Raw genomic sequence first — 21,441 nt, 5'->3', positions numbered from 1 at the left:
ACACGTCTATTCTACACATACGATGTATGCTACACATATGATGTATGCTACACATAACGATGCTACGGAGAAACCCAAACCAACGTTGTGGCCAACCCAATACTTAGATTTCTTTTCCTAGAGCTTAGGTCTTTATAACCAAAGATTGAGAGACAGAGACAGACAGAAAGAGAGATTCAGAGAAGGAAAGTGAGCAAATCTTTTAATACATTAGCATGCACAGGGTCCTACATACAGAATACTTGAAACAAACAGCACCTTGTATTGAAATGCTTGCTTAAAAAATTGCAGTGGCTTCTGCGGCAGTCCTGTTGTGTGGGTGTTAGCAGGCTGCTTATGCCCCCCTCTAACCCATTCTATACATCAAGAACTCAAAAATAGGAAGAAGAGTCATAGCGTGTGGCTGCATGAACATCAAACCCACGTTTGCCATGAGTTATTTTCCTTCCTGTTTCTCTCATTCAGGAAAGGAGGCACAGACACTGCTACCTAAAAGAGCAAAGGGCAATGTCAAATGCTATGTAATTGTTGGGCTCTTTAGTAGCTAAGGCCAAGAATGTTGCAACCAGAGTCGTGCATTTATGAGATGTGGGTTTTAAAATGGCTTCAAAAAAATGTCTTACTTATGGAAGCTGAAAACTGTCTTTTTTTCACAATCTGCATTTTAAAAAGTACAGAGAAAGGCAAAGACATTTAAAATTTCTAAAATGTTTACTTTGAAATATAATCTTATGAAAACATCAAAACAGTATCAAAGTGACAAGAGTCATAGAATCTTCCACCAAAGGGTCTCCCCCAAAGCATGGGATACAAGTCCCATGTTCTAAAGCAAGAAAAATATACCTATTCTGAATGTACCTCCAGAAATACACTGTTTTATATTCAATATTTATACTTCTCTATATGCTTCTCTGCCTGACCAGTTATTTCCACCTTTGGATCTCAGGGTTTCATTTCCACCTTTGGATCTCAGGGTTTCAATCAATCTCAAAATGTTATGTTATTTTTTCTTAAGTTTTGTATTTTTAAAATTATTGAAGAAACACTGAAAACATAGAAAATCAAAATGAGGACACAGAAGACAATTGGTAGTCACATTCCAGAGTGAAGTATTTTAACATCACATGAGTCCCTTACTTCCCTGCAATTGTTTTCTCTACACAGACACATGTTGACTAAAATAGGACGGCTATATATTTCCTGTATGTCAACTTGCTACCTCTTTATCAATACATCATGAGTATCTCTCTATGTCAGTAAACATAAATCCACATTGCTTTATGACTGCATACTATTCTATCTGATGTATATACCATAATTTAGTTTACCAAACCCTTACAGATACTTGAAGTGTGTCTGTCTTGCAAAGGTTGACTTTACGTGTTCATTCTTATACATGATCTTTGAATAATAGTTTAATTATTTTCTTTGGATGGATTTCTAAAAGTGGAATTGCTAGATCAAAGGGCTTTTGATACTTATTGCCAGATAATTTAAGAAAAGTTGAACTAATTTATAGTCCCACTACCATATATGAGTTGTCCATTTATCTACTACTTGCTAGCACTAGATAAAATTAATGTTTGCATCCTTACAACTTATGGCAATGTAATAGGCCAAAAGTAGCATTGTATTGTTTTCATTATACCTAAAAATAATCTTGTGTTTAACCATTTGTATTTCACCTCTAATGAATTATCTTTTCTATTGATTGTTCACTTTTACCGAGATGTTTATCTTTTTCTAAAAGATTGATGATGGCTCTTTAATTAGCAAGTGTATTATCCTTTTTCTATCTTATGTACTATGAATAATTTTTCCAGATTATCATTTGGCTTGTAACATAGCGCATAGTTGCTTCTGTTTTCATTTTTATCCATTCAGTTTTACAGAGCTAAATTTTAAAATAGATTTATCACTTTTTTCTATTGTAGCTTTTGGATTTTGTATCTTACTTAGAAACCCTGAGTTTGTTTTTAAACCGTAATCCCGTGTTTTCACCAAGATCTTGTATAATTTCATTTTTAACATTTAAACCTTTGATCTATCTAGAAATTATTTTGGTGTAAAGAATCCATTTTTATTATTTTTTATATGACAAGCTAATTATCACAATACCTGATATTGAATGGGTCCTTTTTTCCACTGAGTAGGAATGTCATATTTACCACATAATTTCCATACATATTTGTATTTATTTCCTTATTTTCTATTTTGTGCTTGATTTCCATTTGCCCATATATGTACCCATATCAAACTGCTTTCATTTTTGCAGCTTTATATTTTAATATCAGGTATAACTAATCTCAGCTCAGTATTATTCCTTTTCAGAATTTTCTTGAATATTCTTGAATGTTTCCTTCTTTAAAAACTTCCTCTTTTGTTAAAATTATATCTACCCATTGTTTAAAAAGCCAAATAGTTCTACAGGATTTAAGAAAAACAGTAGTCTACTGTATAGCACAGGGAACTATATTCAATATTCTGGGATAAAGCATAATGGAAAATAATATAACAAAGAATGTATATATGTGTATAACTGAGTCACTTTGCTGTACAGCAGACATTAACACAACACTGTAAATCAACTATCCTCCAATAAAAATTTTCTTTTAATTAGAAAGAAAAGAAAAATAGTAGTCTCCTCTTCTACCTGCCCCTAAGTGCTCCTCACCGTACACAATATTTTCACACATTTTAGTTGACTATTTTGGTATTTATCTTCATGACTCCGAAAAAATTTGGCTTTTCCTTTTTAGGTATTGTGTATTGACTTCCCGCTATGGAAGACAAGAATCTCTCTCTCTTCCCTACCTGATCTCTACTACACACACACACACACACACACACACACACACACACACATCCCATCACACCATTCTCCCTATGGAGTTACATTGTAATTTGAATTAGAACAATAATCAGTGCTTGAATTATTATACGTGAATAAATTTCAGAGCTAAACCTTGGAATAAATGGATTACTTGTTTTTCTGGGAGTTACTTATTGCCTTTTTTCCCCCCTTAATTTTCTTTGTACTAATCATTAATGCTGAACTCACAGCCAGTCATCTTGAAGACAGCCAGGTGAATTTTGTATGCTATCAATTTCATCTCCCTGTAAAAGCCTCTCCCAGAGCCTTCTGACCTTTTGAGTTTGGACTGATGACACTGGGCATTACTGTCCTTTAGGAACTCCCCTCCCATCATCTAGACTTTCTCTTTGCCTCTTTCCTGTTTTTAGTAGAGGACATCCTGCAATAGTTTCCCCTATTCATCAAAGAATGCATGGGAAGGAAAATTTTAAGAACTTTTATATCAAAAATGTCTTTATTTTACCCTCACACTTGATTTATATAGTTTGATTTCGTATAGAATTCTAAATTGAAAATCATTCATCTTCAGAATATAAAGGTAATTCGCCATTGTTTCTTTCAGTATTGCTACAAGAAATGAAAATGATTCCTAATTGTTTGTTTTTAACTGTTTAGTTTGTATGTTTCCCTGAAGGATTGTAGGCTTTACTCTGTCCCCGATAATTTGCAATTTTTTGGATTCCAAGGGTGAGTCGTTTCATCCATTGTGCTGTGTACTCAGTGAGTTCTTTCAACCTGCTAACACATGTTCCTTGAATTATTTCATAGATGATTTCCTCCCCATGTGTTCTGTTCTCTCTTTCTGGGACTCTTATTATTTTGATATTGGAACTCCTAGACTGGTCTTCTAATTTTCTTATACTTTCTTCCATTTTTGTATTTTTGCTCTTCTCTCTGGAAAGTTCCTGAACATTTTCTCCAATACTTGTGAGTTTTTATTTCTGCTATTATCCTTTTAATTTCCAAGAGCTCTTCCTTAGTCTTCCAAATGATCTCAAGGTGCCATTTGTGTATCACCTTAAGAATTATGCTGTTTCTTAACCAGGTTTTTAACTAGTCCTTCGTATTCTAATTCCCATGCCCCTCTCCCTTCACTTCCATAGGTCTCAAGGACTCTAGTTAATGAACCTTTGGAGGAGTGATTAAATAATTGCTTCTCCATATTACTGGTTCTTTCCAGTCTGCTATATCAATTACCATTTGCTCATCTCCTTTACAGTTTCTAAAATTTGTTAGTAGTTCTATATTTGTTTTCAAAGCAATTTTAAAATTATGACAAGTGTTATTTGCTTATTATTTGCATAGCAATATGCAGTTTCCTCTAAAGTTGACTTGTGATGTTTTAAAAGGAGAGTAAATTGAAAAAAAATTCAATAACAGTATAGATGGTTTGTGGCTTCTATAAACTAAATATTAAATTTAAGATATTGTGGCCATAAAATAGAGGAAATTCAAAGTAATATGATCAATAGTTACATGATTAGTTTTCCTTCATTTTCTCCCTCAAATTAAGAAATATAGATATACCTCAATGTTGAAGTATATCTGATTTTTTCTGTTTTCATCAGTTTTTACATTGCTTAAATATCATTTTAATTTTCATTGTGCAACTGTTTTCTTGTACTTGATGCAAAGCTCTTTATAGCAAAACTGGATCCTGCTAAAACAAAGCCAGCTGTGTTTACTTAACTTTGTAATGTTCCAATACTAATTTGTAATGAGATTAGTGTAGCTACTTTCGGTACTAAATATTTGCCAAAGTATTCATGATAAGATAGAGGAATATGAAACAGAATTACAAATTAATAACTACCTTAGTTTTCAGCACAATATGTATGGGGAATTGTTATGCATTTGGTTACTTTTTGCGGGGGAGGCATGTGATAATTGGCTGCTTGGATGAACTGGGTTATATCACACATAAGATTCATCTGCCTGGCACAGTGGTCAGAACTCATTCTTACTGGGAGGGATTGGATGGGGTGAGCGTTGCAGCACTGAATGCCTGGAGTGTCATTATCTAGGAACACACCCTCTATCTTTTCTACCATATTGCTTGTCTGTGTGATGTAGATGTCAGAACATCATTGCTCATCACTTGGGCAACTGTCCACCGTGCTTATCTGAAGACAAAGGTGTCCGGGAGATTTCTCATTTTTGAGAAAAGCTTTTTTAATATTCGCATCTGTGATGCTTTTAAGAGAAATAGTCATCATTTATTATTGTTATTATTGTCATTTGAAACATAAAAGGGAGAGAATAGAACTTTGATGCCAAAGAGTGATAGAAAAAGAAGTGATTATAAGATCTGGACAGAACTAAAAGGCCTAGGTTGTTGTTGTTTTTATTTTAAATATCTTTATTGGAGTATAATTGCTTTACAGTGTTGTGATAGTTTCTGCTGTATGACAAAGTGAATCAGCTATATACATATGTATATCCCCATATCCCCTGCCTCTTGCATCTCCCTCCCACCCTCCCTATCCCACCCCTCTAGGTGGTCGCAAAGCACCGAGCTGATCTCCCTGTACCATGCAGGTGCTTCCCACTAGCTATCTATTTCACATTCGGTAGTGTATATATGTCCATGCCACTCTCTCACTTTGTCCCAGCTTACCCTTCCCCCTCCCCATATCCTCAAGTCCATTCTCTATGTCTGTGTCTTTTTTCCTGTCCTGTCCCTAGGTTCATCAGAACTTTCTTTTTTTTTAGATTCCATTTATATGTGTTAGCATACGGTATTTATTTTTCTGTTTCAGACTTACTTCACTCTGTATGACAGACTCTAGGTCCATCCACCTCACTACAAATAACTCAATTTCATTTCTTTTTATGGCTGAGTACTATTCTATTGTATATACATGCCACATCTTCTTTATCCATTCATCTGTCGATGGACACTTAGGTTGCTTCCCTGTCCTGGCTATTGTAAATTGTGATGCAATGAACATTGTGGTACCTGACTCTTTTTGAATTATGGTTTTCTCAAGGTATATGCACAGTAGTGGGATTGCTGGGTCATATGGTAATTCTATTTTTAGTTTTTTAAGGAACCTCCATATTGTTCTCCATAGTGGTTGTATCAATTTACATTCCAACCAACAGTGCAAGAGGGTTCCCTTTTCTCCACACCCTCTCTAGCATTTATTGTTTGTAGATTTTTTGATGATGGCCATTCTGACCGGTGTGAGCTGATACCTCATTGTAGTTTTGATTTGCATTTCTCTAATAATTAGTGATGTTGAGTATCCTTTCATGTGTTTGTTGGCAATCTGTATATCTTCTTTGAAGAAATGTCTGTTTAGGTCTTCTGCCCATTTTTGGATTGGGTTGTTTTTTTGATATTGAGCTGTATGAGCTACTTGTATATTTTGAAGATTAATCCTTTGTCAGTTGCTTCATTTGCAAATATTTTCTCCCATTCTGAGGGTTGTCTTTTGGTCTTGTTTATGGTTTCCTTTGTTGTGCAAAAGCTTTTAAGTTTCATTAGGTCCCATTTGTTTATTTTTGTTTTTATTTCCATTTCTCTAGGAGGTGGGTCAAAAAGGATCTTGCTGTGATTTATGTCATAGAGTGTTCTGCCTATGTTTTCTAGGTTGGTTTTTTGACGGATCCTGATAAGCAAGAAAGGAGAGCAGCTCAAAGACACAAGTATATTCTTTAATATATCTGGGCATTTTTTTTTGTAATTAGAAGTTTTTCAATATGTATGTAACAATAGGCCACACGGATAAGCTATCTTATTAAAATTGAGTTTTGTTTGATTGAATTGTGTGATTACATCTATATTTTGATGGTATTTTCAGTGATTTTTATAAGACTAAATAAACTGATATTTGGTGATAGTAAAAAGGAAAACTCAGAAGGAATCTGATCTTATTCATAAGGATAATGATTTCTTCTAATCAAGTTAATACCTTCCATATTCCTGACTTGTTCTTATTTAAGGAATTATTTCTACTTAAGTGTCTAAATTGTTGAAGAATTTATGTTTAAGATATAGAAAGATGTTGTCTGTCGTATTCAGAGGTTTGGCTACTGATATACCATTGGTGAGAAAATCAGTTTTTAGTCATTATTTTTTCAGTATTCATGGTAGATTTACATTTTTTCCCAATCACTTCACCCAGTCTTCTTGGAAACCAGTAATATCTGTCTCTCTCTCTCCCTCATTTCCTCTTTGTCACCCTGTCTCCTTATTTCCCTTCCTCCTTCCTTAGTAGATTTGGTGCAAATGGGTAGGAAGTACAAGATAAAGTCTATCAAAGCAACTCTTTTTTGACAAAGGAGGCAAGAATATACAATGGAGAAAAGAGAGTCTCTTCAGCAAGTGGTGTTGGGAAAGTTGGACAGCTGCATGTAAATCAATGAAGTTAGAACACACCCTCATGCCATACACAAAAATAAACTCAAAATGGCTTAAAGACTTACATATAAGACATGACACCATAGAACTCCTATAAGAGAACATAGGCAAAACGTTCTCTGACATAAATAATACCAATGTTTTCTTAGGTCAATTTCCCAATGCAATAGAAATAAAAGCAAAAATAAACAAATGGGACCTAATGAAACTTAAAAGCTTTTGCACAGCAAAGGAAATCATAAACAAAACAAAAAGACAACCTATGGACTGGGAGAAAATATTTACAAATTATGCAACTGACAAAGGATTAATTTCTAAAATATACAAACAGCTCACACAATTCAATAAGAGAAAACAACAAACAAACAACCCAATCAAAAAATAGGCAAAAGACCTAAATAGACATTTCTCCAAAGAAGACATACAGATGGCCCATAGACATATGAAAAGATGCTCAACATCACTAATCATTAGAGAAATGCAAATCAAAACTACAATGAGGTACCACCTCACACCAGTCAGAATGGCCATCATTAAAAAGTCTACTAATAATAAATGCTGGAGAGGGTGTGGAGAAAAGGGAACCCTCTTACACTGTTACTGAGGATGTAAATTGGTGCAGCCACTATGGAAAACAGTATGGACGTTCCTCAAAAAGCTAAAAATAGAACTACTATGTGATCCAGCAATCTCATTCCTGGGCATATATCCAGACAAAACTATAATTTGAAAAGATACATGCACCCCTATGTTCATAGCAGCACTATTTACAATAATGAAGACATGGAAACAACATAAATGTCCATCAATATACGAATAGATAAAGAAGATATGGTATACATGGAATATATATGGTATAAACGGTATATATGGAATATAATGGAATATTACTCAGCCATAAAAAAGAACGAAATAATGCCATTTGCAGCAACATGGATGCAATTACAGATTATCATACTAAGTGAAGTAAGTCAGAAATTCAAAGACAATTACCATATGATATCACTTATATGTGGAATCTAAAATACGGCACAAATGAACATATCTATGAAAGAGAAACAGACTCACAGACATAGAGAACAGACTTGTGGTTATCAAGGGGGAGGAGAGTAGGGAAAGGGAAGGATTGGGAGTTTGAGATTAGCAGAGGCAAACTATTATATATAGGATGGATAAATAACAAGGTCCTACTTTTTAGCACAGGGAACTATATTCAATGTCCTGTGATAAACCATAATGGAAAAGAATATGTATAACTGAGTCACTTTGCTGTACAGCAGAAATTAGCACAACACTAAATCAACTATTCTTCAATAAATTTTTTTAACTTAAAAAAAAAAGCAACTCTTTACTCCCTCACAAGCCTTTATCATTTATTTTGATTTTCCTTTGAAAAATGTTGCCTTTTGGTTTGATTCAGTCTTTGTCTCTATTACAGTATAATCATTTTCTCAACATATGAATAAAATTCAGGACTACTGTGCAATTTTTTTTTTTTTTTTTTTTTTTTTTTTTGCTGTATGCGTGGGCCTCTCACCGTTGTGGCCTCTCCCGTTGCAGATCACAGGCTCCGGATGCACAGGCTCAGCGGCCATGGCTCACGGGCCCAGCCGCTCCGCGGCATGTGGGATCTTCCCGGACTGGGGCACGAACCTGTGTCCCCTGCATCGGCAGACGGACTCTCAACCACTGCGCCAACAGGGAAGCCCATTGTGCAATTTAAAAAAACAAAAATGTGGAATGTAAAATTACAGAAAATATGAGAAATCTGTCACTTCGGTTTACAAATATTCATTGAGGGAATACTATTTGTCATGCTGGAGATATAGTGGTGACAGAGAAATTGAACATAAACTGGTAAAAAGGAAAAGGATGATTCCAGATAGTGATTAAGTGCTATAATGAAAATAAAATGGGGACATGTGACAGAGTGACTGGGGTGTGTGTGTGTGTGTCTGCATGTGTGCACTTACATGTGATAATCAAAGTTCCTTAGTTTCTCACTTATCAAATGAAAAGTTCAAACAGATGCTCTCTAGGGTGCCTTCAGATCTTTTCTAATGATGCAACTTTTCTAATGTTGTTCAATGCTTTTTAGATCCGTTTCACCATTTCAATTATGTGGTCTGTTGTCCGCCCATACAGTACTTGAAACTTAGTAATTGAAGAATGAAAAATCCACCCATCAGGATTTGAAAACAGTGTCTATATTCTCTCTCTTCTAGATAAAAACCTAAAGGAAAACAAATGAGTGTATCCGTGTATCAGAAGGGACTCAAAACACAATTTTCATCCATGTTCCATTTACAGTATCTCTTTATTTGCCTCTTGCATAAAGAGGCTATTAGACATCACTGCTTTCTGGCTGAATGAATTGAATACAGGGGGTTGGACAACAGCATGACCAAGCTGGTAGCTTTTTCATTTCCTGTGAACTACTTGGCCAGTTGGAATGGCTCTAGTCTCATCTCAGAAGCTCCGAAAGGAAGAGTCAGTGGTGACTGCTCACTTTTTTGTAGCCATTTGAAGATCGGTGGGCTAAGAAGAATTCCACATGGAAAGTCATTGCGTAATAGCAATGATTAGTGATAGTGATGATATTAACAATATCTAGAGAATGTTGCATTTATTATAAATCTCTTTGGGGGAGTGTGATAGAACTTCTTAATTTGCTAGAAGAAAGAGGACAAATTATGTTTAGATTTTTAAATGATGAACTTATTCTCCTCACTTAATAATCACAAAAATACCATCAGGAAAATGTATTTTTATTCATTGTCATGGGAAATGCAGTCTAGAATTGTTTCCCACTATTATTATAAAACCTGTTATTAAAAAAACTAAGTGGAACATGGTTGGAAATCATGCTTTGCGTTCTTTCAGGTGAACAAATATACTTATTTTCTTTTAAATTTTGTTTAGTAGTAGGATCTTTCAGCCTTGCTTCTTTTTGCCATCCATTGTCCTTGCTTTCATTTAGAAACTGAACATAGCCAAATGGAAGGGGAAAAGGGTGAAAAACAGTTTCAGGATTAATAATAAAAAAAAATTAAAATCACAAAAATAAAAAGGAGATAATAAGACAAATGTTTGTGAAACAGGTATTAATTTATCTCTATTGCAGAGGCAAACCAAACTTACTGGACATGGGCTCTTTGATGATCAAACCAATTCAGAGAGTGATGAAGTACCCCCTATTACTCTGTGAACTCCGGAATTCCACCCCTCCCTCTCACCCAGACTTTAGAGCACTGGAGGATGCCTTTGCTGCAGTGAAAGATATTAATGTAAACATCAATGAACTTAAAAGACGGAAGGATTTAGGTAAGAGGAGATATGATCAATTGGGGGTTTTCCAGTGTTGGAATATTCTGTTCATGTTTTGGAGAATCAGAATGTCTCAGTAGTTACAGCAGTTGCAGTGATAATGATCATTTGATATTTAAAGTTAGAGGCTAGGGAGGAGAGGATGGTTTTGCCTTGCCAGCTAGCTTCAGGATAAGATCATGAGGCAAAAGATTGACAACTTTTTATTGAACAGCCCTATAGTCAACCTCTTTTGACCACTGCATGCCCGATGACATACTGTGGGCTGAAGACACCCATAGCATATGATCCTTCTGTTCTTGGCGTTATGCATGGTAAGAAGGAGGCATGGCCTGGTAGCTGGGAGCAGTGAAAAGCTAGAGCTGAAAAGGGGTGGTGAGAAGGGCAGATACAGGTAAGATGGCCCAGCTAACACATCAGGCTTATTTGGTTCTGAAACACAAAGAATGGGTATTTTTTTGGCAATTAATTGCTCCACTGAAGGGAGAAAGTATATTTCTTTCGCAAATTAACAAATTATTGTTAACTATTTGTTAGCTAAGGTGTAAAGTTCACCTCTAAAGTAGAATGTAGGTTTCAAAATAGGAGGCACAATTAGATGGTTCCTATCATCTCAGATGTAGTAGTGCATTGGGATAGACCATGGGTCCTCTCTCAGTGTGATTTGTGTCCATAAGTTCTTGATTGGCTTTGTACTTCTAACATTAAATCTCAATTAAACAGTAAAAGCAATGGTAGGACTGTGGAGCTAATTGAACCAACCACTTCATTTATTTTTATTGTTTGTATTTTCTAATGTTTTATTTTAAAAATTGTATATATTTGCATTAATAAAGTGTAACTATAAAGAAAAGTGAAAGTTGTAGAGTGAAAGACACTGTAAACAAAATGAAAAGATAGCCCGTAGACAAAGGATTACTATCTAGAATATATAATTATTGATATTAAATCAGTAAAAACATTCTAATACAAAAAAGCTTAATAATAAAAATGAGCGATTCACAGAAAGAGTAAGTTTTTAAATGCTAAGATTCACTAATAATCAGGGAAATGCAAATTAAAATCACAATGACAAAGTGTTCCCAGCCTACTAGATTGGCAATAAGATTTTTAGTGGATAATGTTAAGTGCTGAATCTCAGTTTGCAGGTGAGAATGTAAATTAGAATCACCACTTTGGAGAACAATTTGAAAATACCTATTAAATTGAAGGTACACATACCCAAGATACAGAAAATCAGATTCTAGATATTTGAGAAACTGGCTCATATGCTCGTGGAGAGGTATACTAGTAACTAGCATTGTTCGTAATAGCAAAAGATAAAAAAGGAAAACAAAAAAAGAAACAAGAAAACAAAGAAATAGACAGTGGTTTGCATATTAATCCAGATAATGGATACACTGTGTTTTATATACTATGATACCAAGAAAACATAAAATTAATTAAAGTACATGTATCAATTAGACGGATCTCAAAAACACAATGTTGAGTTTTTTAAAAAGTAAATTAGCAAGTGACAGAAGAATGAATGCAATATGGTATCATTTTAATAAGGATTGAAAATAATACTATACACATTATGACTACATACCTACAAAGTAAAGGCGTGAAAATAGATACGGATATAATAAACCCCATAACTTTGGATCACAGATCCCTTTAGGGATCAAAGATGGGGCTCAGAGAAGTTTCAATTGTTATGTGATTGTTTTAAATAAAAAGATTGGAAACAAGGCAAAATGTTAAGATTTGACAAAGCTGGGAGATGGACAATAGCTGTAATAATGTTTTAACTTTTCTGTTTGCTTAAACTCAAAATTTCAAAGTTTTAAAGAGGAAAATTTTTCTACTCTCATGATTCCAGTTTGCATAGCTAACATTTTAGTAAGTTCTCTTCAGGATTTCTATGTCTTTTTTTCTATTTTTTTCTTCTTTTTCCTTCTTTCCTTCCTTTTGCAAATGGTACTACAGTTTGCTGGGGCTTTTTAAAAACTTAATTTTATATCATGAACATTCTTCAGGTTAATATGGTCTTCTTTTTCATGGTTCCACAGTATCCCATTCATGAGTATATCATAATTTATTAAACCATACCTCTATGAGTAAACTTTTAGATTGTTTCCAACATTCTGTTCTTAGAAAAAAATGTTATAGCAAACAAACGTTTGTATGCCTCATTATGGAAAGCAGATTTTCTACACAGACTTCCTGGTCATAGACTATAAATATTTTCACATTTACAAGACTCTGCCAAATTGTTCTCTACAAAAACTATATTGATTTAATCCATGTCCACAGCGTATAAGAATGCTCCTGTCTCCACACCATTACCAAAACAGAATGTTCAGAATATTTAACATTTTGAACAATATGAGAGGTGAAAATCATGTTAAAGATAAAAACGTACACCTCAGAGAGGTCACTCAGCTTACCCCAAATCTCTCAGCTAGTGGAGAGACCACCCTGGGATGGATCTGAGGTCTTCTTATGTTGGCTGCAGTTGTCTTTCCATTAGTTAGGTCTCGATGCTTCATTCTAGAGACCCCAGGTAACAAGTGTATGGTCTGAGAAGAAAGAGTTTTTTCCAGTATCAGGAATTTCTTTAATGTGCGAGGTAAATGAACCTTGGGCTCTGAGGAGCTCAAGTCCTAGAACAGTTTCTGAAGGTCAGTGGGGTGGGCGTCTGGAGCTGTGACTGGGCAGAGGGGCTGGAGCACATTGCATCGGTACCAGAGGTCCGAAAATCATACAGAGTGTTATCTTAAATATAAATATTAATCTTGAATACTTTGGATGGAACACACACTTTCTATGCCTCACATGTGCAGATATGTTATTGCATTCTTCCGTTTCAGTTCTAAAATACAAGAAGAACGATGAGGATGAATCACTTAAAGATAAATTGTCTAAACTAAATATTCATTCAATTAGCAAGAAATCAAAAAGAGTGACAAATCATCTAAAGATTCTGACCAGAGGAGAATCACAGGTAATTTTTCTTCTTGGGCCACATACATTTTCCTGGGGAACACGACTGCTGACATTTTTGTGAGATTTTGTTTTATCGTTATCAGAGCTGTTTCTAGAACGCACTGAGAATCGAAGTAATTGCCCTCGATGCTGTTCCTTTCTCCCTCTCTCCTCTCTCTCTCCCCCTCCGTTTTGCAGGATATTGAGTGGGGGTTGTTCTGACACTGTCTTAGCTGTGGTGCTTCCATTCAGGAAGAGGACAAAGGAGAGGTAAAGACATAAGGACAGGGATCAACAAGGGATGCCCCAGGAGTTCTGACACCATCAATTAGCACATACTCTCACCCAAGGCAATGCCCTCCTTTCATCCCTGTCTTATTTCTGCCTTCTTAAAAGCCTCATTTCTTTTAGTTCCCTTGATGGTCATCTTATATTTATTTCACGTATGAAAATAATGTTTAGGTGCATACCTTAGCATGACTTTTCCTACCTGTTACCACTTTCCTCGTCCCCTACCCCCAGGTGCACATTATATTACTGGGTAACTCTTTGGTGTCAGCTGTTTAGTCTAGCTTGAACCATTTTCATCTCAGCCCTAATAAACAGTGAATGGATTAACAAAGGCTCTCCAACTTTAATGTGTATAAGAATCACCTGAGGAGCTTGTTAAAAGACAGATTCCAGGGTTCTACCTGGTTCAAAGGTGCAACCTAGACGTCTGTATTTTTACAAAGACTACAGGTATTTTTAAGCTAATTGATCTGGAAATAAGTGATCAATGGAACACACTTTGAGAATCACAAGATAGTAATTCTCAAATTAATTAATTAGTAATTAATTAATTAGTAATTCATGGCCCAGAGGTGGTAATACAGTGGGCTTCTAACCAAAAGTAAGCAGAACAATTCTTAAGATACTATATAGTACTTTTGCCCCCCTTCTCGTGTGTGATTTCATCCTTTGTTATGTTAGCATCTCTAACAAAGGTTTTTACTTTGAACTAGAGGCAACTGGTTCAGCTCTGCTTTTAGATAGCTCTTCCTATCTACCTTACCCTTTGGCTGCTGTGGTCTTTTTGCTTTTCATTAAGTCTTTGCTGCTTTCGGACCACTAATCTAGAAGTGGCCTCTTCCTCCTCTGAATGCCTAACACACTTAGTGTATCTCAGTCTTGGCACTGTTAATATTTGCAGGAGTCATCACAGAAATTAAGAGCAAAGTTTCTGAATTCATTCAGATATGGGTTTGAATCTCACTTCTGCCACTTAACAAATATTTGTCTTTGGGCACATAACTTAAATTCAATGTAATCATCTGTAAATTGGGATATATAGTAGGACCTAACACATGAAGTGGTTGTGAGGATTCAATGAAATGATGCTTATAAAGAAAGGACTTAACACAGTGTAAGCATTCAGTATACTGGCTATCATCATCATCATTATTTTATATTGTATATAAAATATTGTTATTTACCTCTTAATGTGCAGACTTCTTACTTCCCACATGGATAAAAACTTCTTTATGCATGGTGTGTTAATCGTATCTTCTACTTTCTGTATTTTATGATGTTTTGACATCTTAAAAAAGCTTGCTGGCCAAAGAAAGACGCCGCTTTCTTTGAGTGGGCTAGCCCACTCTTATAGAGGGCAAAGGACTCAGCTGGAATCACTTCTTTCATTTTGCAAACCAACCGATCCTGGGTCTATAGCGCCAACCAACTCCTTATCTAACTCTCACATGGAAGCCAAATATTCCTGCCCTAAATCCTGCCAAGGCCAGGGTACCAGGCAACCAGAGACTACCTCCATAGCCCAAAGCCTGCTGGAATTATTCAAACGTCCTAAACATTTTACCCTGCCCCAGCTCTTTTCTATGGGATTTCTCACAGAAACTCCAATAAAGGCTCTGGCCTTGACTCTTCCCTTGCTACTTTCTGCCAAACGACCAGAACTTAGTGATTCCCCTGTGCCCTGCATGACATGCAATGACCTGTGAGAATAATACATGCTTCCAAGCTTCTCTCTTTTCCCTCCTGTGGCTGTACTGTCTGTACCATACCATACCCAGCATGGCTATTCTTAGAACACACGGCTTGTATGATTCTTGTACTTACTTGTTGATATACTTCTAGGGGCTCACTAGCCTACTGCATAGAGGAGGTAACTCCAGGCTCCTCTTCTCCATGTAGAACTGTAATGTGGGAAGCTTGGGACATTTATGCTGTGTGGCCATAGATCAGGAAAAGGAAAATCCAGACGTTTCAACTAAAGACTACAGTAATAAAATTGAACTGGGAATTCATTCGAAGAAGAGACTGTAGCCTCCATGGGCATGTGTAAATGTAGTCTAGACAATTCTCCCCTACTCTTTGGGATGTTGCTTCTGACCCAAGACAATACTACTGAGGAACAACAGGCAGGTCTTAATTCTGGGCAGGCTCTTGTAGGAGCTGTTACCTTCTTTAATGTATTTATCATCAGCTTCTGATATTTTTCAATTGTGAACTAAAAGTGAATTGTAGTTAAAGTAGCCTGAAGGGATATTAATTAGATTTTTCCCCTTAATCTTTCGAGAGGATGTCCTGTCAGCAATGAAGCATTTCACTGTTAATCAGAAAATCAGCTGCATAGGCTGGACTGTAGAAAAGATAAATCTCAAATCAGTCAATTTTGCACTTGTCAGCAGCTCAAGTGAAATATTTGGTGGAGTTAGGGTATAAAACTATTACCCAAGAGGAAGATTCTATTCCATTCATCACACATGTATTGAACTCTTACTCGACACTGTTAGAGATTGCAAATGCAGAGAGGTTCTAAATTCAGATGGTTTGGGTTGGAATCCTGGACCTAACTATTAACATGGGTAAGTTTCTTTAACTTTCTGTATTAGTTAGGGTAAAGGCCATGCTTCTGTCACAAAGAGATTCCAAAACATAGCAGCTTAAGTCAGACAGTCATTTATTTCTCTCTCTTAAAATAGTGCAGATGGGCTGTGCTGCACAAGATCTTTCAGGAACCCAGTTTTTCCTAGTTTTGCACTGCGATGTTCCCTAAATATATGGTCTTCATCTGCCTCACTGAAGCTGGGTCACTGCCATGTCTTCATTCAAAGTCCCAAGGGAAATGTTCTAAGGCCAAGATTCAGAGATGAAACATATCACTTTCACTCACAACTTATTTGCCCAAACCCAGTTACAAAGGCAGAGCCAGCTGCAAGGGAGTCTGGAAAGGGTTGTCTCTAGCAGGGCAGCCATGTCCATCTTAAACTAGAGGTGCAGGCACCATTGGTAGAAGGTCAATAGCAGGAATGTTCACAATCTCTGCCACACCTCCTGGAACTTCTGTTTCTTTATCTCTAAAATGGGATTTATCATAGCATCTAACCCATAGGGTTGTATAAGAATTAAAATGAGAAAGTGGAAGACAAGTTTTAGCACAAGTGTCCAGAACATAGTTAGTGTTTAATAAATGTTAGTGATTATTATATTAAGAAAAAATACTTCATCTCCAATGTTTGCAATCCATCAGTGGAGAAAATTACTTAAATCATTAGTGTTGTAAGAGCACATAGGAGGGTACAATTAATTTTATGGAGTGGAAAGAATAGGAACTAGAGGAAGGATTTTTAGCAGGGGTGACAGTTGAGCAAGTCCTTAAAAAAAAATAAACAGGATTTTGCAGGGCAGCAGCACATTCCAACAAAATAAAGAAACAAGAGAAGGCTTGGCAATAAAGAAGTAGAACTAGGCGGTATTTTTCATCATGAACCTCTTACTTTAGCATCATGTGGGTCTTGGCCAAGATATACAAAGTAAAATAGCTGGTCCTTGAAAACTGCTTTTTAAAAACTCTGCCCAGCATATTGTTATATGCCTCAAACTGGGTCAGAGCATAGAGATGCTAAGGCAGAGGGTGATGAATTTTGTGTGGATTACAAAGAACTATGCTGCCTATTTAATGAAAAGCTTTCTAGATAAATAATAAGTGGTTTTAAACTACTAAAATAAAATGTCACCATTTTCTATGCATTCCGTTCTAAGGTCAACCACCTTAAATTAACAAATGTAGGAACTGAGAACAGCTACGGTTATTAGCCAGTACCAAACTGAAGAATACACAACATATTCCACAAAACAGGTGTGTGTTCACACAGATTTTGCCAACACAAAGCTGGTTCTGATATCTTGCAGCCTTTTTGAACACCAAGAAATACTTCTCATCATTGATAGAATAATGTGTCTTCCTAGAAATTGCCACAAGCATATAAAAAAGCATATTTTTCTGAATGCTAGTAGGTATACATGTAAGATAACAAAAAAATAACTGAACACATGTGATCACTATCTTAACTCTGCAGTTTTCCTAACAGAAGAACGGTTTTTGTTAAGATTTTTCATCATCTTTCAAATTTGAGTTGCTAAAGAATTATCATATTTCTTTAGCCAAGACCCTAAGAGTATTTTCTAAATAACCACTGTGAAATAAATTGGGATGAGTCATATCAGCAAAACAATAAATTCTAATCAATAGATCAAATATTTTTATTTAATTTTTAATTTTATTAATTATTTTATAGAGCCACAAATGCAGTGTCATTTGAGTACACACATAATACATGCTATTAAAAACTGCAGAGAAAAATTTTACATCCCACAGCTACCGTGACATAGGTGAAGCAATGTGAAAACTGAACAGCAAATTAAGCGGCACCATGCGGTTTTGTTACACTATTTGAACATCAGTTGTGCCACGTGCTGGACACAGAAAGTTCTGTGTTAAGACAGTCAGCGTAAGATGTAGAGAATGAACTCGAGGACACGGGGAGGGGGAAGGGGAAGCTGGGATGAAGTGAGAGAGTGGCATGGACATATATACACTACCAAATGTAAAATAGCTAGCTAGTGGGAAGCAGCTGCAGAGCACAGGGAGATCAGCTGGGTGCTTTGTGACCACCTAGAGGGGTGGGATAGGGAGGGTGAGAGGGAGACTCAAGAGGGAGGAGATATGGGGATATATGTATATGTATAGCTGATTCACTTTGTTATAAAGCAGAAACTTAACACACCATTGTAAAGCAATTATACTCCAATAAAGACGTTAAAAAAAAAGAGCGTAGCATGAAAAGTTTTCATCTCAACAAGGAGTTTTTTGTAATGTGCTAGGCCAATACAGTTTGTAATATTTTTAAATACCAGATTCCTTTGAGTTATAAAAATAAATAATTTCATCTATATTTTAGGTGAAAGACAATACCTTTAATAGAGAAGAAAAACTATTTAGATCTTTAGAAAAGACTGTGAGGCACTGTGTGAAGAACATTTCATTCTGTCTTCAACATGTACAGGTGGGTAAGACACAACTGTTTTCAATGTTTCCACAGAAAGGTCTTGATGTCTCTGGTTATTATGAAGAGTAAATGTGACTGTTCATCATTTATATGATGATGCTTATTGTATCAAATTTGGGAGGCTGCAAGCTGCTGGTGAAGGAAGCTAATATAAAGACTTGTGTTTTGCTCTTTGTTCCCTTACCTCTTCCATCCTTCCCCCAATCCAAATTGCCATATGGTGGGACGTTTGTTCATATGATTGCCACGTAGGGCTGGACCATCAGCATGTTTTCTCTATAAAAGGGATAAGTTAATTAATGCAAAATGGCAGACAAGGCAGAAATGTGATTTGTTTGATTATACTAACATATCTCTTTCCAGTACCTGAAACACGTATTTACAAATTTAAGAGTAGCACTGAAGGAAAAAAGAAAATCAAAAGGAGACATAACATAAAATTAGAGGAGTTAAAAAGTAAAAAGTGCATAATATAAATGCCCTAAAACCCACATGTGCATCTTAAATTTAGCTGTAGGCTACCTAGCAGCCAACCCAAAAAGGGGTATATGATCACACAATTCTAAGACAAACCAAACACCTCTATTTATTTTATAACCAGTGTTTTGTAATGCCCCCTTTACAGTTCTGAATGAAATTCATAGATAATTTAACCTTGGGTATGTAGGTATACATAAAAGAATCAATATAAAGGAAAACATGTTCTAACAAAATATTATGAACACAGTATGCAAATATCCCCACGCAATCAGAGTAGAAGACAAAAACACCTCCACAAATTTCCAGTCCCCTAGGTTTTCCTGCCCTTGTTGAGAATCACTGACTTAGACAAACCAGCTGGAGTACAGTATAATTATATTCAGTAGAAAGACCAGTCAGGAGTTTCTTCTGATGGATCTCATAAAGGGGACATAGTGTCCTTAACAACATCCTGACAATGGTCATGACTATGAGACATAGAAAGTTAGTAGAATTACATGTAAGTTAGTTTAAAAATTGTTCCTTTCTATTTTCCAGTTTTTCTTTTGGATGTCTGTTCTGGAAGATGTTTGCATTCTTTGATAGACTATCACACCAACAGAAGATTAAGTTGACAGGCATAGTGATTTGGAGACAAGGTTCTATGTCACATAACCAACAAGCCACATTCTTTTCTTATTCATTAACTGATGCAAAGCCTGATTTTGCAGTCAGGTTTGCTAATCTCTTCTTAAAGCACTGCCTTCTGTGAAAGGAAAACAAAAACATAGCTATAACATCCAGAGGGCAGTGAGAACCCTGTCCTTGATATACTTTTCAAGGAGTCAGTGCCTCTTGGGAATATCTACAGAAAAGTCTTCCATTTCCACTAATTGATTCAGAAAAAGTACGAGCATGTTCTCTTAAAGAGAAGATTAAATTCACTAAGGAAAACTAAAGACATAAAACAAGAGTGATTTTTAAAATAAGAGATCTGTAAGAATTGAATGATGAAGAATGGCTAAAGAGGGAATTTAAGATGGACTTCACATAATAAAAGAGGGTGTCAAGGGACAGGACAGGAATAAAGATGCAGACGTAGAGAATAGACTTGAGGACACGGGGAGGGAGAAGGGTAAGCTGGGACGAAGTAAGAGGGTATCATTGACATATATACACTACCAAATGTGAAATAGATAGCAAGTGGGAAGCAGCTGCATCGCACGGGGAGATCAGCTCTGTGTTTTGTGACCACCTAGAGGGGTGGGATAGGGAGGGTGGGAAGGAGACGCAAGAGGGAGGGGATATGGGGATATATGTATACATATAGCTGATTCACTTTGTTATACAGCAGAAAATAACACACCATTGTAAAGCAATTATACTCCAATAAAGATGTTAAAAAAAAAAAAGGGTGTCATAACTACGGAGCAGTATGAGAAAGTGACATGGGGGAAAAGTAAGGAAATAGATTGTTATAGGTAACCTGATTGTACAAAGTGTTCATAAAATTTTTTCCTTCCTTTTTTTCTTTTTCTCTCAGTGGTAATAGTTACGTTGATGAAGTGCACTTTTAGGATACATTTAATTGTACTGACTTCAGAACATTGCCCTTTGGTAACTTTGTTCTTGGGTTTCAGGATGCCATGCCTTTAGCTCTGCAGAGTGTAATGGAGCTCCAAGAGATTTCACACAACAAAGATGAGGATGAGAGGGGCTATTCAGAGGCTCCAAGTAATGCCCCAAATCCCTCTGATGACTTTGTAAGTTATTTATACCCGCAGATGAATACAAATGAAATAGTAAGGTTAAGAGAAAAGCTGCTTTTCATTTACTTTTTTACAGTTAAAAATAAAACATGCACTAAAGCAAATACTAATGTTAAAATTAGTAGATTTAAACAGGAGATTTTTTTATCACTAAATATTTTGAAGTGGATTAGTGAGGCTTTTACTATAATCAAAATTTAAGAGGGCTGCAGACTGTGTTTCTAGGGTAGTCAGTGTCTGTGCAGCTTTTAAAATCAATATTTAGTTTAAGTCTGCATATGGTGTATCAGGGATTTATTAAGTTAGAAAGATGTGATTTTCTTAGAG

At 35.9% G+C, this 21,441-nt stretch overlaps 1 protein-coding gene across 1 annotated transcript in view; it reads left to right on the top strand.

The window, feature by feature from the left end:
• Positions 1 to 21,441, top strand: part of ARHGEF38 (Rho guanine nucleotide exchange factor 38) — a gene marked incomplete at its 3' end in the record, with an annotated part of 154,567 nt that overhangs the window by 108,264 nt on the left and 24,862 nt on the right. The window contains exons 6-9 of the mRNA XM_082838419.1: positions 10,366 to 10,565; positions 13,424 to 13,557; positions 18,779 to 18,883; positions 20,986 to 21,108. Coding sequence (XP_082694545.1) covers positions 10,366 to 10,565; positions 13,424 to 13,557; positions 18,779 to 18,883; positions 20,986 to 21,108 — 562 coding nt within the window. The remainder of the gene's footprint in view (positions 1 to 10,365; positions 10,566 to 13,423; positions 13,558 to 18,778; positions 18,884 to 20,985; positions 21,109 to 21,441) is intronic.

The sequence above is a fragment of the Leucopleurus acutus genome, assembly GCF_964270905.1.
Source record: "Leucopleurus acutus genome assembly, chromosome: 4".
NCBI lineage: Eukaryota > Metazoa > Chordata > Mammalia > Artiodactyla > Delphinidae > Leucopleurus > Leucopleurus acutus.
The sequence above is the reverse complement of the archived record's forward strand: the minus strand, read 5'-3'. Positions and strand labels throughout refer to the sequence as shown.